General features: G+C 43.3%; 1 protein-coding gene across 1 annotated transcript in view; it reads right to left on the reverse strand.

Moving 5' to 3' along the window:
* Positions 1 to 12,146: 12,146 nt before the first annotated feature.
* Positions 12,147 to 17,845, reverse strand: part of LOC142260936 (uncharacterized) — a 37,145-nt gene continuing 31,446 nt past the window's right edge. Inside the window, exon 11 of the mRNA XM_075332084.1 lies at positions 12,147 to 14,927. Within this exon, the coding sequence (XP_075188199.1) occupies positions 13,132 to 14,927 (1,796 nt within the window). The 3' untranslated portion in view covers positions 12,147 to 13,131. The remainder of the gene's footprint in view (positions 14,928 to 17,845) is intronic.

Consider the following 17,845-nt stretch of genomic DNA (forward strand, 5'->3'; position numbering starts at 1 on the left):
ACTTTGTGCTCCCTGCACAGTCTGTATGATTTTATTTTTTCTGCTTCAATAAATCCGAGTTTTAATTTTCAATTCTCCCTGATGCTGGATTTTTGTCTTCTCTACTTTCCACAGATACCCCCACTCAACACTATCGAACGCTTTCTGGGCATCTAGTGAAGCGATCACCCTCCGGCCAGGGTGGTCAAGCGGCAGCTGTAGATTAAGATATAATCTCCTGATATTAGCAGCTGTCGACCTATTGGCCATGAACCCTGATTGGTCCATATGTATTAGGTTAGATATAACTCCAGTCAGCCGGTTTGACAACACCTTAGCCAGAAGCTTCACGTCCGCTGTTAATAACGAGATTGGTCTATATGAGTCTGGAAGCCTCGGACTTTTATCCTCTTTAGGAATTACTACTATTATTGCTTCTCTCATAGATTCAGGCAATACACCTTCCCCCTCCGCCACCTCAAAGACTTTCAATAGTTTGGGTAATAGGATTTCTTCTAACTGTTTATAAATTTCAACTGGTAGCCCGTCTGCTCCCGGTGCCTTGTCATTGCTCATGCCATGCAGAGCGTCCTCCAGTTCATCAATAGTAATAAGTGACTCCAATTTATCTCTATCCGCCACAGACCACACAGGAAGCTCACCTCGCTCAAGAAATGAGTCCACCTCTTCCACCCTCATCTCTCCGCTAGAAGAATATAGCGTGCGATAGAAATCTTTAAAGACCCCAAGGATCTCCTCAACCTCAGTGACCTGTGTCCCCTCCACCGTGTCCATACCATGCACAAATGAACTACTCCTTTGAGCTGCAGCTATGACCGATAATAGATGATCAACTTTTTCTCCCTCTTCATAAAAATGCAGTTTTTGGAATGCCTGCTTCCTTACCGCCTTCTCCAAAAGCATCCTATTAAGCTGTTCATGCACCTGCCTAAGATTTTGCTTCGCGTCCGTAGTATTACTCCTAACTGCTTCCAGCTCCGCCTTATCTAAGGCCTCCATGCTATTTTTCTCATCCTCATCTGCGTTTTACGTTTACAGATGACCCTGAACAGGAGCCCCCTAAGGTATGCCTTCATTGCATCCCATTCCACCAGGGGACCAGTGCTACCCTCGTTGTGGAGAAAGAATTCTCCAAGATCCCGTTCTTTATTCCCCATATTAATATGACGGATCTATGCTGGATGAAGCTTCCACTCTCCCCTCCTTACCCCTTTCAGGGTCCCCCGTCGCATGGACACTAGAATCGAGCTATGATCTGAAATCACTCTTGTCAAATATTGCACTTCGCCTATCATTGCATCCATCAGATCACTAGCTAGAGCCATGTCAATGCGGAACAAAGTGTTATGTGAAGCCGAATAACAAGAGAGGCAGGATACCCACCCATTCCTCACTCGCCAGGCATCCACCATTCCAAGTTCCCCAATAAGAGTGCCAAACGAAGTCATCCAACTATCCTGGATACCTGGAGGTGTACTACTCCTATCCCAGTACAGGTCTATCACATTATTGAAGTTCCCCACCAGTAAAAAAGGAATTACTCCTCCCTTCTCAGAGAACTCCCTTATCTCCCTTAGTTTGGTGCACATATATAGAGGTGGTATATATATTGCAGCTATACACGAGTCTGCCAAATATTTTACACTTGACGGCCACCCACTGTCCCTCTTTATCCATATACACTTCTATCTCTTCATATTGCACAGAGTTATGGATCAGCAGTGATACACCCCTTGCATAGTTGGAAAAGGTGGAGTGATAGGCCTTCTGCACCAATATCCTATTTAAAACATGCGTTGTCTCCTTTGTTAGATGTGTTTCTAGTAGACATATTACTGACGGATTCTGGTCTTGAACATATTTAATTATTGCCGCTCTCCTGGACCTATCTGATAACCCTCTAATATTCCAACTCAACACCTTAATTCTATCCCCCATTATCCCACGCAGTAAAACCATCAAACCTTGTAGTAGTATCTCCCCATGCTGCCTTTACCCTACCCCTTTCCCCCCTCCCCCCTAACCTCCTGCTCCCCACCACTTCCTGTTTTTGAGTACTCCCGTGAAGCATCAGGTTTTCCAAACATAGTCCATAATCCCTACTAAATTCCTCCCCACCTGCCTCGCCTTCCCCTCTTAGACAAATTTTGAAACTCGTCCCTTTTCCAACAATTCTCCACTCCCACCCTTTCTATGTATAATCATATTCCACTCAATCAATATAACAGTAAAATGGCGAACAGTAATTAAACTGGAATCTCAAATTGTAAACTCCACCACCGCGCCTAATTAGGCAGTCCCCATGTCCTGCGAAGCTCACATCAAACCCTTCGCATTCCCCCTGCATACTACCTCAATCCCAAAGGGAAGGAGGGGGAAAAAAAAAAAAAAAGGGGGGGGGAGAAAAAAAACCAAGAAGGGTCCCCTGTAAGCTCCTAAGGATGTCGTAGAGCCTCAGCCGCCCTTCGCCAACACACTGTAAATTCAGACAGTCAGCCAGCTCGTTCCTGCAAACGGATCCGCTTTTCATTTGCGTCCAACCACTGCATGGCTTCCTCCGGAGTTGTAAAAAAGTGCACCCGTTCCAACGCCGTCACTCTTAGCTCTGCCGGGAACATCATTGAGTATTGCACCCCAATCTCTCGCAGGCGCCTCTTTACTCCAGTAAAAGTCATACGTAGCTTTTGAACAGAAATGGAATAGTCCGGGTATATGGAAATTCTCTGGCCGTCAATCATAAGATCCTCCATGTCTCTTGCCTTTCGCAGTATAGTGTCCCTGTCCCTGTAGTTAAGGAGCTTGGCTAGCATAGTGTGAGGGCCCCTGCAAGCTGGCTGTGGCTGCATCGGGACTCTGTGTGCACGTTCCACGGCATAGAGCTTGGATAAGGCATCAGCACCAAATTTTCCCCCTGAGCCAGCCTTCTACATATTCAGTGGGGTTTCTTCCTTCCGCTTTCTCAGGGATGCCAACAATCCTGTTATTCCTTCTAGAGCGATTCTCTAAGTCATCGTTTTTTGCCATGATTTTAGCTATCTGCTGTGCAAATGTTTTTTCAGACTTTTGTAGTTTTGTGATATGATCCTGTTATCCCAACTCTTTCTTCCACAGCTCCTGTTCTCAGGTCAGCTTTTTTGAGGTCTTTCTTAATGCCGGCCACCTCTGCCTGTCTTCCTGTAACTTTGTTTTGTCAGGGTAGTCAGAGCTGGTTTACAAAAGGACACCACTGCAAAAACGTCCTTTAAAGTGGGGTTTTCTGTAGCCTCCTCTGCATTATGGGCTTTCTCCACCTCCACCTCCCATGTATTATCTTGCTGCTCTTCACCATCCCCATCTCATCAGAGCTGGCAGCGTCTTCCCCCCCCCTCACCTCAGTTATCTGTATGCTGCAGGGATCTCTCTGAATTCCAAGCAAACTTCTCCAGCCTTGCTGCGACCGGCATCCTCTGCTGACAGGCTGCATTAGCTTTCTCAGCGTCCTCCCTTTTCATGGCACCATCTTGAGAGCTGGGGACTTTCCCGCCCCCAGTGTCTTTCTGCCTGCGACGGACCATGGCACCGCTCCGGATCCACCAGACTCACCCCAGATAAGTCCCCACCATCGTATCTTCCAGACAGCCAGCTGAGGCAGCGATAACAGCGGTGTTCAGGTATTTATTGTGGGTGTTTGCAGGAGAGCTCCAGAGACACGTCTCCTCACATTGCCGTCCAGGCCACGCCGCCCCCTCTCCTGTGTCTGTCACTTGTATGGCAGGCATAATGAACTGTTCTCCTGGGCACCACTAACTCTACTGCGTTCCGTGGCTCTATTGATGGCTGTGCTACAAGTGTTTCTGTGCTGGGAGACTGAAGTCCCCCTCGCCTTCCGGACTTTTCTGCTGGGACTGACTAAACCCACGCAGACTCGGACTCCGGTATCCGGGTTGTTTCTTCTGGGGAGTACCGAACTGGTTCCTTCACCCCTTCTCTGTCTCGCCTTGCCTCCGACCCTTATTCAGGATCCCTCACACTGCTAGGCTTTTCCCCTGGTAATCGCCCAACACAGCACCGTTTTCAGGTGGCTTCCTCTGTCAGTCCTGCACTAGACCCCACCGGTTTCATCTGCCTCTCTTAGCCCCCAGCATTGGAATTTCTAGGAGACGTCAACTGACATCAGCCAGTACGTCTGACGTCAGCTGATGACAAAAAAAAAAAAAAAGCGATCAGACATACTTAATGCAAAAAATTGTTTATTAAGTTATAGTAGGTGATACAGTGGGGGTAGAAAATGTGACCACACAGGTCAAGAAAAGGGCACAGAATTCCCATAGCAAGTGTAATTTTTAAATGTTAAAGTATACAAAGATATTAATAAAGGTATAAATTACAATACCGGAAAATGGTAATCCAAGCAGGCACAGATTATATAAAAAATTGCAAATGCTAAGTATATCGCAATATAAACAGCCCAAGAATTACAGACTGAAATGTGTACAAAAATGACCACCTATGGTAGATTTGCATCAAAGGATCTGGGAATGTAAATTGCAATGTGCTAACAGAGTATTTAATGGCACTGATTAAAAGCAACTATATATTCCAGATTAGTAACCAGAGCCCTTGGTGTGATAAATGTCATATTCCAAATCATACAGAAAAGATCATATGTAAATAGATTATACAAGGGATAGAACATACATAGTTACATAGTTACTAAGGTTGAAAAAAGACCTAGGTCCATCTAGTTCAACCTTCCTCCACCAGTTCTACCCCTGGTCACCAAGTCACTTATAACCAACAATGTTTTGTGTACTGAGGAAATCATCCAGCCCTTTTTTAAAAGCTGTTATAGTATCTGCCATTACTACCTCTTGTGGTAGTGTATTCCACAGTCTGACTGCTCTAACTGTAAAATAACCCTTTCCTATTTAGCTGTCGGAATCGCTTTTCTTCCACTCGCAGTGAGTGCCCCCTGGTCCTTAGTACTGTCTTTGAAAGAAATAAGTCATGTGCCAGTCCTTTATATTGACCACACATGTATTTATACATATAAATGAGATCTCCTCTGAGATGTCTTTTTTTCTAAGCTAAACATATCTAACTTTTTCAACCATTCTTCATATCGGCGGCCTCCATCCCTTGTAGTAGTCTAGTTGCCTGCCTTTGAACTGACTAACTTCTGAATGTCCTTTTTAAAATGTGGAGCCCAAAACTGGATCCCATATTCCAGATGTGGCCTTACAAGTGATTTATAGAGGGGTAACAATACGTTCGGATCACGGGATCTAATCTTTTTTATACACCCTAGAATCTTGTTTTCTTTTGCAGCTGCTGCCTGACATTGAGTGTTGCTGCTCAGCTTATTTGTAATGAGAATACCCAAGTCCTTCTCCTGTTCTGTAGTACCGAGTTTACTTCCATTTAATGTATACGCAGCTATAGGATTACTCCGTCCTAGGTGCATTACTTTACATTTATCAACATTAAATCTCATTTGCCAAGTATCTGCCCATTCTGACATCTTATCCAGATCTTTTTGTAATATTGTACTATCAAGGTCAGTTTTTATTATCCTACATAGTTTGGTGTCATCAGCAAAGACTGACACTTTACTATCAATCCCATCCACAAGGTCATTAATAAAGAGATTGAAAAGAATTGGTCCCTGTGGCACCCCACTGCTGACTATAGCCCATTTAGAGAATATACCATTTATGACTACTCTTTCTTTCCTATCTTTTAGCCAATTCCTTACCCAGTTGCATATATGTTCCCCTAGTCCTTGCTTCTGGAGCTTTAGTATACGGCTATTATGTGGTACAGTATCAAATGCCTTTGCAAAGTCCAAATAAATTACATCGGCTGCATTACCAATATCCAGGTTATGCACTTACCCCCTCATAGAACCCCAACAGGTTGGTTAGACACGACTTATCTTTCATGAATCCATGTTGTCTGTCAGTTATTATATTATTTTCTGCAACATATTTTTGCACGTCATCCCTTAAAATGCCCTCAAAAACTTTGCATACTACTGATGTCAGGCTTACTGGACGGTAGTTGCCTGGATCTACCCTCTTACCTTTCTTAAATATCGGTACCACATCAGCAATCCTCCAATCCTGAGGCACCAACCCTGTTACAAACGAGTCTAAAAAGATGAGATACAGCGGTCTGTCAATTACAGAGCTCAATTCCCTCAATATTCGGGGATGAATGCCATCTGGCCCTGGGGATTTGTCAATGTTTAATTTACTCAGACGTAGGCGTACTTCTTCTTGTGTTAAATTAATTATATCTGGTGGGGAACTTTGATTTTTCACTTGTTGAATGATCCCTGGTACAGTCAGTTCCTTGGTGAACACAGATGAGAAATGCCTATTTAATATCTCAGTCTTTTGTTTGTCCTCTATAACTAACTTGTTATTATATTTTAAGGGGCCAATACTATCCTTTGTTTTCCTTTTGGCATTAATGTATTTATAAAAGATTTTGGGATTTATTTTAATGTCATTGGCGATTTTTGTTTCAGTAGCTAGTTTTGCTTGTTTGATTTCTTTTTTGCATTTCCTATTGATATGTTTATACTCCTGAAGTGCTATTTCTGTATTCTCATCCTTCAAGATTTTAAATGCAATTTGTTTTTGTTTTATTATACTTTGTACAGTCTTATTTATCCATAGTGGTTTCTTTTTATTCCGGGACATTTTATTACCGGAGGGTATAAGTTTTTTACAGGACTCTAGTAGTATATCCTTAAACTTTCCCCATTTATGTTCAGTATCCCAAGTTACCATGACTTTGTCCCAATCTACACCTTTAAGCTTTTCCCTTAATTTGTTGAAATTAGCTTTCCTAAAATTCCAGGTTTTAGCATTTCCCCTTTGATATGTTCTATTGAATATTACGTTGAAGCTTACCGTATTATGATTGCTGGTGCCCAAGTGCTCCCGGACCTGTAGATCTGAAATTGTCTCCGGTCTATTTGACAGGACCAGATCTAGCAAATTATCTCCCCTCGTCGGTTCATCTACCATCTGAGAGAGGAAATGGTCTTGAATGGTAGATAAGAATTTACAGCTTTTAGCACAACCAGAAGATTCTATGTCCCACTGTATGTCTGGATAGTTGAAATCCCCCATAATAAGAACCCGATTATTATTATTAGTTGCCTTTTCAATTTGTTGCAGCATTTCACCCTCTATTTGTTCAGGTATGTTAGGAGGCTTATAGCAAACTCCAATTAGCATTTTTCCATTATTACCCTCCCCATGTACATTTACCTATACTGACTCTACATTGTTGCAGTTCCCCGCAATGTCATCATTCAACACAGGTTTTAGGTTGGATTTGATAAATATACACACCCCACCACCTTTTTTGTCTTTCCTGTCCCTCCGAAATGTACTATAACCCTGTATGTTTGTCACCCAGTCATGGCTTTCATCCAGCCAGGTTTTCGTAATGCCCACCACATCATAATCCATGGTTGACATAAAAGTCTCCAATTCATTCATTTTGTTTGCAAGACTTCTTGCATTTGCCAGTAGACATTTAATCCTATTAACCCCTTTATTACTCCTAGCCTCCCTATGTTCCTTGCATGTCTCATCCCCCCCCTAATCCTTCATTAACCCCTACCGTCTCCCTGTCTCTATCTGCTCTATCCCCTTTTTTTGCTCTACTTCCCTCCCTCCCCCCAGATCCTAGTTTAAAAGCTCCTCCATCCTTCTGACCATTTTCTCCCCCAGCACAGCTGCACCTTCCCCATTGAGGTGCAGCCCGTCCCTACTGTAGAGCCTGTAGCCGACTGAGAAGTCAGCCCAGTTCTCTATGAACCCTTCCTTCCTGCACCAATTTCTAAGCCACGTGTTTATCTCCCTAAGCTCCCGCTGTCTTTCTAGTGACGCTCGTGGCACCGGTAGTATTTTTGAAAACACCACCTTGGAGGTCCTGGACTTCAGCTTCTCTCCTAGTTCCCTGTAATCATTTTTAAGGACCTTCCACCTGCCTCTAACTTTGTCATTAGTACCAATGTGCACCATGACCGCTGGGGTTTCCCCAGCCCCACCCAGCAATCTCTCTATCCGATCCGCAATATGCCGAACCCGAGCACCCGGCAGACAACACACTGTTCGGCAATCGTGGTCTCGGCGACAGATGATCCTGTCTGTCCACCTAATTATAGAGTCCCCTACCACCAACATCTGTCTGGGCTTTGCTGCACTCCTATTTCCCTCCTTCCTACAGCAGTTGTTTTCCTGGTTGCTAGGAGCAATGTCCTGCTGTAGTGACCCTAGTCCTGGTCCTTCATTCCTAATATCAGCCAAACAGGCATATTTACTAGGTTGCGCCAGGTCAGGACTAGGCTCCCTGACACTTTTCCCCCTACCTCTTCTTCTAACTGTTACCCAACTACCTACCTCTGGGTCCTGATCTTCTCCACCTCCACCCTCCTCCATATCACTGGCCCCAGCCAGAGAAAGCTCAGTGAGCTCTAAACTCCTCTCCAGGTTTGCAATGCCCCTGAGTGTTGCAAGCTGCTTATTTAGATCAGTTACCTTGGCTTCCAAATACGCAACATGCTTGCATCGAGTGCAGACATATTCACCCTCAAACGGCTGCTCAAGGCATGCATACATCGGACAAGATACACACCTGGTAGCATTGTCCATGGAGCACCTATTAAATGGGGATAAACGTTAAAGTAGAAAAACAGAAAAAAAAAACACAAAACAATGGGAAACGTATAAGGATAAATTCAAACTATGTTCTTGTGTCAAACTATGTAATTGTGTTTAAACTATGCCACACTTATCTTCAAACCCTGCACACTTTACTTCAGTACCTCGCACGGTCAGCACCTCGCTTGCTCTGGCTGGTTTATATAGTTCTACAAGAACTTCCAGAAGCTGCCAGAAGGTTCTAGAAAACAGGTGTGACTAATACTACTGATTAAATCCCAAGAAAAACTTTTTTTTTTCTTTTCTTTTTTAACAGTATCACAGACAAACAATTCCCCAATGAAATGAAACAATTACAGTTATCACCACTATGTAATTGTGTTTAAACTATGCCACACTTCTCTTCAAACCCCACACACTTTACTTCAGTACCTCTCATACTATCATCTAAGATAGTAAACAGAGATCTGCTTACCAAGTTCGATACAGAGAGCAAACCAGACTGCGTAATCCTGCACTGCAAAAAAGTGTTGCCGGTATTGATAGAGAAGAGCGCCCACCCAACGGCCGTTTCAGCGTGAGCCTTCGTCAGGCATGACATCATGTGCATGAACGTTAGTATAAAAAGGTCCAGTATCCAATCAGTGCATGACCCGCCAGAGATTGACACATGAGCGTCCCTGGAAGCGGGTCCGCCCAACCGCCGCACCACATGGGGCTCCGGGTCACGTGGAAATCACAAGATCACGGAGGCCCAGTGCATAGAGATGCAGCCCACGGATGGAAGAGACCGCAAGAGAATTGCGCAGATCATGGCCGATGGGAAAAATGCATTACCACAATTTGGAAGCATGCCATGTACTGATCTACACAGGTAGAAGAGAAGACCGGGTTTATGCCGCGCTAAAAACCACTGATGCGTGTAAATTAAAAGATTTCCTTTTTATTGGACAGTTCCTACGCGTTTCAGAGACATCCGTCTCCTTCCTCAGGAAAAGAAATCATATTACAGCAAGGCCGCTTGGACCTATATATAAGGAGCAAACAGCCATGTATGCATTAAGGACTGCCTGTATGACTCAGAGCTGATGACTCAGAGCCACATGGTAAAGAAGAAGAAAAAAAAAAAAGGAAGAGAAGAAAAGAGATTTCTACAAGTAAAGGACCCCAGTATGGCATTTTTCTACCACCTTCCCAAAATCCATAAAAGTCTGGTAAATCCCCCGGGGAGGCCCATAATATCTGGTATAGATTCCCTGACGGCTAATCTAGCAAATTATATTGACCAAATCATGCAACCACATGTCTCCAGTTTAAATAGCCACTTTAGGGATTCAGCCCATCTCATTGACCTTATAAAGGATATACCATGGAAGGATTCCTACACATTTCTTACTATTGATGTAGCATCCCTGTATTCTAATATTCACCATCACCTAGGACTTTTTTATTTCTCATATTTTCTTGAGAACGACAGCAGAATCCCACAACCCCAAAAAGATTTTTTAGTGGAGGGAATGAGCTTCATTCTCAATAATAATTTTTTCACTTTTGATGGCAATCTGTATCACCAGTACCTTGGCACAGCCATGGGCTCGAAAGCAGCTTGTTCATACGCAAATTTATTTATGGGGGTCTTTGAATTATTACACATCGAAAATGGGATTTTTGATAGCAGCATCATAGTCGACAAAAGATTTATAGATGATCTGTTCATCATCTGGGATAGTAAACATAATAATTTAGAATCCTTCCTCAGCACCCTAAATAATAATGATTGGGGCTTGCAATTTGCCCCCACTGTGCATGAAAAGGAGATACACTTCCTGGACCTCACCATATTTCATCAAGACCACAAAATTCTTACAAAAACTTTCTTTAAGAAAGTAGATGTGAACAGTTACATTCACAATCACAGTGAACACTATGCTAAGTGGTTGCACAACATCCCCATAAATCAGTATAAACGGATTAGAAGGAATTGTACCTTAGATGCTGATTTTAAAGAACAGGTTGGGATTTTGAGGGATCGCTTCATTGAGAAGGACTTCCCCAGGTCTTTGATGAAAAAAGCTTACCTAGAAACAGCCAAATTGAAACAAACAGACATGCTGAAACCCAAAAAGACCGCATCTATCTCAGGTACAAGAGGGATTATTAATGCTGCTGGAAAGGGCGATTTTTCTGCTAACTTCATCACTACTTACAGCAGTGACAATGTAACCATTAGAAATATTTTTTCCAGACACTGGGGGATATTACTAAGTGACCCCATCCTTAGAAATATGTTACCTGCTCGCCCAGGGGTTACTTTTAGAAGAGCGCCGACCATCAAGAATATTATAGCTCCCAGCAGGTTAAAAGCACCTCTGCTGATGAAAAAAACAGCTACCATAATTGGCTCCTATAGATGCGGTCTCAAAAATTGTCTCTGCTGTAAAAGTATTTGCCACAAAAGGACCACTTTCTGCTCTCAGGGGGGCTCAGAAAATTTCCCCATCAAAAGTCGGTTAACATGCCAGTCGGACTTTGTTATATATTTAGTAGACTGTGTGTGCGGAAAACAATATGTAGGAAGGACGAGTCAGGCCCTCCACAATAGGCTAAATTCACATAGGCACAATGTGAAGATAGGCTATATGCTCCACGGACTCTCTAAGCATTGCGCTCTGAAACATAATAAGGGGATGGTTTTTAATATTACACTAATAGAGCAGATAGCCCCAAATGCCCCCAATAGAATGGAAACCCTTAGCAGAAAGGAGACCTTTTGGATCAACAAACTAAATACATTAAAACCCTTTGGTCTAAATGAGGTCACTGACTTGTTTTATTAATTCGTTTTTATCCCCCATCAGTTATGAAGTACCCTTTTATCTGGTTTTATATAGTGGCTTGGCCGTTGTTTTTATATCTAGTGCTAACAAACTTTTTACTCATTTATTGTGTTTTATTGAATTAATATTGTATGTATTTTTATATTGACACTGTCCTATATATATCTACAATAAGTATAGTCTTATTGTTTTACCATTTATTATTTATTTCTATTGCGTTTCTGTATTTGTCCCCTATGTTCCTCCATCATAGTCTTATTCTTCATGCAAATGACTGCTATATGCATCTGGTACACCCTTTTTTTTGCTGTCTTTCTGCACTCATTGCCGCTAGATTGACAAAACCTCCCTGTCTGTTTTTCTAGCGCAAGCGCATTGTATCTGGTTTGCACGGTAGTGAACTCTAGTGTCACCCCTTGTTTCCTTGAACTTGTATCACCTCTATTGTGCAGGTGCCCTAGTTTCTGTTTTTTTTTTTTTTTTTCTGCACTCACTTATTACCGGAGCATGTCTCCTTTACAAAAATAGAATGCATACTAAGCATTAGAAAGTAAAAATCCCTGGATGTCATTTTTATATATAAATGCCCCCCCCCCCTCTTTTTAGTGGTTTCCTCACTGAGCCCGCTTTTTTTGTCATTGTCAGACATTATAAAATTTTTTAATCAAAATAATTTTCAATCGCAGTGCCCTTGCAGTTCTATTCCTCATTCTTTATAGTTTTATATATAAATAAATAAATATAAAAAGATTTTTTTCACGTCCCTCTGGATATTCACTCACGATCGCTGTATCCCCATATATAGTTCTATATATATACTTTTTTACACATTGTTTTGAATTTTCACTCTAAATCTCTGTATCCCCATGTAGAGTAGAGGACTAAACACCAATAAATTAACCTATACTCCATAGGTTCCCACACCATCTTAAACACATCCCTCACATCTCTTCCCCCCTGACTTTATTAAATAACACGAGGAACAAGTGTTTTCATGTCTTTATTCATTCATTTATTTATTTTTTCAGTATTCCCTTTGTTGGAATTATCCATGTTTCTTGGGATCATGCTGTTTCAGACACTTTTTTCTGTTATTCATGATCGTTCCATCTTCCCTTTTTTTTCTTTTTCTTCTCTTCCTTTTTTTTTTTTTTTCTTCTTCTTTACCATGTGGCTCTGAGTCATCAGCTCTGAGTCATACAGGCAGTCCTTAATGCATACATGGCTGTTTGCTCCTTATATATAGGTCCAAGCGGCCTTGCTGTAATATGATTTCTTTTCCTGAGGAAGGAGACGGATGTCTCTGAAACGCGTAGGAACTGTCCAATAAAAAGGAAATCTTTTAATTTACACGCATCAGTGGTTTTTAGCGCGGCATAAACCCGGTCTTCTCTTCTACCTGTGTGATACAAAATTCCTCTCCCGGGGCTGCAGCTAAACCACCGGGCACTCACAGGCTATCATAAGGGGTTGTGACTGGCCCAACCTCACCAGGTGAGTGCTTCTTTGTCTTGTTTGTCCACCCTCATACCGGGTAAGACCCTATTGCGCTTTTTTCCCCTTTACAGTTTTACAATGTACTGATCTAAGCTTAGCAAGAGTTGATTTACTGCTATAATATTTCCCACATTTTAAACAAACATGTCTTTTACCCTTGTGTGAATTTTCATGTGTGTAACAAGAGTGAATCTGCAAGCAAAGCATTTCCCACATTCTGAACATGAAAATGGCTTCTCCCCCGTGTGAGTTTTTATATGCATAGCAAGCTGTGATTTCTGAATAAAACATTTCGCACATTCTGGACATGAAAATGGCTTCTCCCCGGTGTGAATTTTTATATGGTCATAAAGATGTGATTTCAAACGACAACATTTCCCACATTCAAAACATGAAAACGGCTTCTCCCCTGTGTGAGATTTTATATGCTGGTTAAGATCTGATTTCCGAATAAAACATTTCCCACATTCTGAACAAGAAAATAGCTTCTCCCCTGTGTGAGTTTTTATATGCATATTAAGGGATGATTTCGAACTAAAACATTTCCCACATTCTGAACAAGAAAATGGCTTCTCCCCTGTGTGAGATTTTATATGGCGATCAAGCTGTGATTTCCAACTAAAACATTTCCCACATTCTGAACAAGAAAATAGCTTCTCCCCTGTGTGAATTTTTATATGCATATTAAGGGATGATTTCAAACTAAAACATTTCCCACATTCTGAACAAGAAAATAGCTTCTCCCCTGTGTGAATTTTTATATGCATATTAAGGGATGATTTCAAATTAAAACATTTCCCACATTCTGAACAAGAAAATGGCTTCTCCCCTGTGTGAGATTTTATATGGCTATCAAGCTGTGATTTCCAACGAAAACATTTCCCACATTCTGAACAAGAAAATGGCTTCTCCCCTGTGTGAATTTTTATATGCATATTAAGGTATGATTTCGAACTAAAACATTTCCCACATTCTGAACAAGAAAATGGCTTCTCCCCTGTGTGAGATTTTATATGGCTATCAAGCTGTGATTTCCAACTAAAACATTTCCCACATTCTGAACAAGAAAATGGCTTGTCCCCCATGTGAGTTTTTTTATGGTCATGAAATTGTGATTTCCACATAAAACATTTCCCACATTCTGAACAAGAAAATAGCTTTTCCCCTGTGTGAATTTTTATATGCATATTAAGGGATGATTTCGAACTAAAACATTTCCCACATTCTGAACAAGAAAATGGCTTCTCCCCTGTGTGAGTTTTTTTATGGCTATCAAGCTGTGATTTCCAAATAAAACACCTCCCACATTCTGAACAAGAAAATGGCTTCTCACCTGTGTGAGTTTTTATATGTTTATCAAGCTGTGATTTCTTAATAAAACATTTCCCACATTCTAAACAAGAAAATGGCTTATCCCCTGTGTGAAATTTTATATGGCCATCAAGCTGTGATTTCCATATAAAACATTTCCCACATTCTGAACAAGAAAATGGCTTCTCCCCTGTGTGAATTTTTATATGCATATTAAGGGATGATTTCGATCTAAAACATTTCCCACATTCTGAACAAGAAAATGGCTTCTCCCCTGTGTGAGATTTTAGATGAACTTCAAGCTGTGATTTCACACTAAAACATTTTCCACATTCTGGGCATGAAAATGGTTTTCCTTTGTGAATTATTTTGTGTGAAATTAGAGCTGACTTTTGGGTAAAACACTTTCTACATTGATTACATGAATACAGCTTCTCCCCTGTCTGAGCTCTTTGTTGTTTAACACCCCTTCTGTGGCTTTTATTTTGCTGAACATTTTGCAGTGAATCCAGACATTGTTTAGAAGCAGCAGATGACGGATCCTGGGTGTGAAGGACTGAGGGTAGATCTGGGACAATTACTTGCTCTTCATATGTATTCTGTATAATGCCACAATCTTCTGTGAAAAGAATAAAACAGATTTTTTAACATTTGCCCCTTTAATGACCAACAACACAAGCTGCCCCTACACTAACTCCAGACACACTGCGCACAAGATGGCATCTGTGGATCTTTTTTTTTTTTCTTTTTTTGGGGGGGTGGGGGGGGATGGGGGGGTTCTCCTGCTGCTCCTTTTCCCACCATACCCACAGACTCAACATGCGATCCTTAACCATAATGGTTGGAGGGCCCTCACTCATACATTTTGAAAGGCCCTCTTTTATACATTTGGGAAGGCCCACAGGTGGCCCTCTACCAGAAATTTTGGAGGGTCCTTCCTCTAGTTACATTCATCCTGGTCTGAATTACCCTCCCCATTAGTCCCAAGCTGGAAGCACTGCCTTGGTGAATCAGCAACAGGCTCTGTTTAAATGACTATCTTTAGATGATAAATCGCACACTGCAGCAGAGTTGTTGAGAGGTCTAATAGAAGAGACAGATCTGTGTCTCTTGCCATCCGAACCAACAACCAGTCATGGTCGTGTGTGAGTTAACGTGTCTGTAACCTGGTGGTGGCTCTGAAGCTTAGGAAGCTCGTACATGTACCATGCCTGAGCCACGTGATCAACTTCGTGGTTCAGCAGTTTATGAAAAACGAGCCCAATTTGCCAGAGCTATTTGTGAAGGTACGCTGTGTGTGTGCGCCCATTTCCACCAATCCACTCCAGCTGCCACTTGTCTGACAGGGCTTCAGCAGCAGTTGCAAGTGGCAGCTCAGCGACAGCTGTGTGACGTGACCACGCTGGAACTCCACATTGCACATGTACTTGGCAAGGCTTTCTGGCCAACAGAAGGCATTAGTTAAATACCATATACAGCTTAATTTTTTATTTATATAGCGGCAAATATATTCCATCGCACTTTATAATACCAGCTCCAACATGAGGTATTCCGGTCAGCCCCCATGCATAAAAACTGACTCATGAACATGGATGTCTGAAATCTGTGACTTTCTAAAAAAACTTGAGGAAACAACGAAGATGGGGTGATGATGAAGCCATAATCAGCATAACCATCCTTCTTTGGTGCCTCCTCAAATGCTTCATGTTCCCAATTAAAGAAGCAGCTTTGCATGTGGACCAGGTGGAGAGGGAGGAAGAAAGTGCAAAGCGCTACATTCTTGCTAATCCCCTGTCCAGGCACAGATTACACCTGCCAGGCACCAGACATTGCACATTCACAAGCACTACCGTATCAGCAACATTGTCAGACGTTTTTCCCAGGCTAGCATTCAAGTATCCGTAATCCAGGACTTGACATGGAAATGAAAATATACAGCCAGCCAAACAAGCACCCACCCACAGGACCAAACACCGAACGGGCATATTTACAGACTGCTTGCCCGCTGGTGCCCGTGAAAGTCTGTTAGTGAAGTGTCTCTCAGTTGCTATCCAGAACCCGGGCCGAGCCTCCTACTCCAAGCCACAGGCCCATGAAGAGAGAGAAACACAAACTCCAGTTGTCAGTGCTAGGTGTTACCCAAGCTGAGCCCAGGAAGGTTCTGTTCTAGTGCATTTCTACCCCATGTGGTGCTGCCCCCAGTAGTTGTCCTAGCGACTGGAAAAGTCCCATGCTTCGTGATGGCTAACTGTATTTCTCCCTAGTCCACCCCACTGTGGAAAGCACCATTATTGTTTTGTGTGTGTTTTGTGAAGACAACGGCAGTTAACCCCCTCCTGACCCGGGATAAATATTACCCCATAAAAGTGGTGTAATACCCTGTGGCGCCTGAAGCCCAGGGTTCCCACACATAGCCTCCACCATGTACTGTAATTGGCGGGAATGTTGCTCCAATATGGCACTCTGGGCTTGTGAGGAGTCTTCAAGGCACTGGATTTTCACCGTGTGTAGCTGACTCCAGGCATCGACCCTCTCCACCTCCCCACTCATGGCGGACAGTTCTGTGCGGTATGCCAGTTTTAGCCCAGCAATATAGGCCTCTATATCCTCCCTGGTGGGAATGGCAGTTGAGCGTGTGTGCAACTCATTAAGTTTAACCAGGACCCCTGTGGGTCCACGCAGTGCACTAATGGCCCAGCATTCCCGGGAACACCACTATAGGGGGGGTCCCCTGCCCCAAGCTCTGTCTCCCATCAGGAAGGATCCCCCTGTTGTGTAGGCTCTGGCCCTCTGAGACCATGTGAGAGTCGCCATCCAGGGCCACTGTGCGACCATCTGACCGCGTTGGAGAAGAGCGATCCGCCTTGTATCCAAAGGCCTTGGGGTCCCGCTGTCCATGTTGCACCACCCACACACCTTCTGCACCGCCGGCTGGCCGTTGGATCCCCATGCGTGGACATACCGAGCAGCCGGACTCGGCTCAGATGTATGTTGTCAGCCGTGTAGGAGGCTCCCCCTACGTAACCGCAGCTGCTGGTGCACAGGTATGAGCCAAGGCCATTTTAGGAGTCCTTTGGAGGCTTCTGGGAGTTCGAGCCAGGGGAAAAAGTGCTGAGAGTACCCGGTGTTGCACCCTTGCGTTCTGCCCCTTCTCCTCCGGGTCATAGTCTGCTTTCTGGCTCTGTAGGCTGCGTGCATCTGCTGATATTTGGTTCAATGGATTCTTAAGGGCACTTTACACGCTGCGATATCTGTATCGATATTGCTAGCGAGCGTACCCGCCCCCGTCGGTTGTGCGTCACGGGCAAATCGCTGCCCGTGGCGCACAACATCGCTAACACCCGTCACACGGACTTACCTGCCCTGCGACGTCACTCTGGCCGGCGATCAGCCTCCTTTCTAAGGGGCGGTTCGTGCGGCGTCACAGCAACATCACACGGCAGCCGGCCAATAGCACAGGAGGGGCGGAGATGAGCGGCCGAAACATGCCACCCACCTCCTTCCTTCCTCATTGCCAAAGGACGCAGGTAAGGACAT

This window comes from Anomaloglossus baeobatrachus, chromosome 1, assembly GCF_048569485.1.
Source record: "Anomaloglossus baeobatrachus isolate aAnoBae1 chromosome 1, aAnoBae1.hap1, whole genome shotgun sequence".
In the NCBI taxonomy this organism is placed as follows: domain Eukaryota; kingdom Metazoa; phylum Chordata; class Amphibia; order Anura; family Aromobatidae; genus Anomaloglossus; species Anomaloglossus baeobatrachus.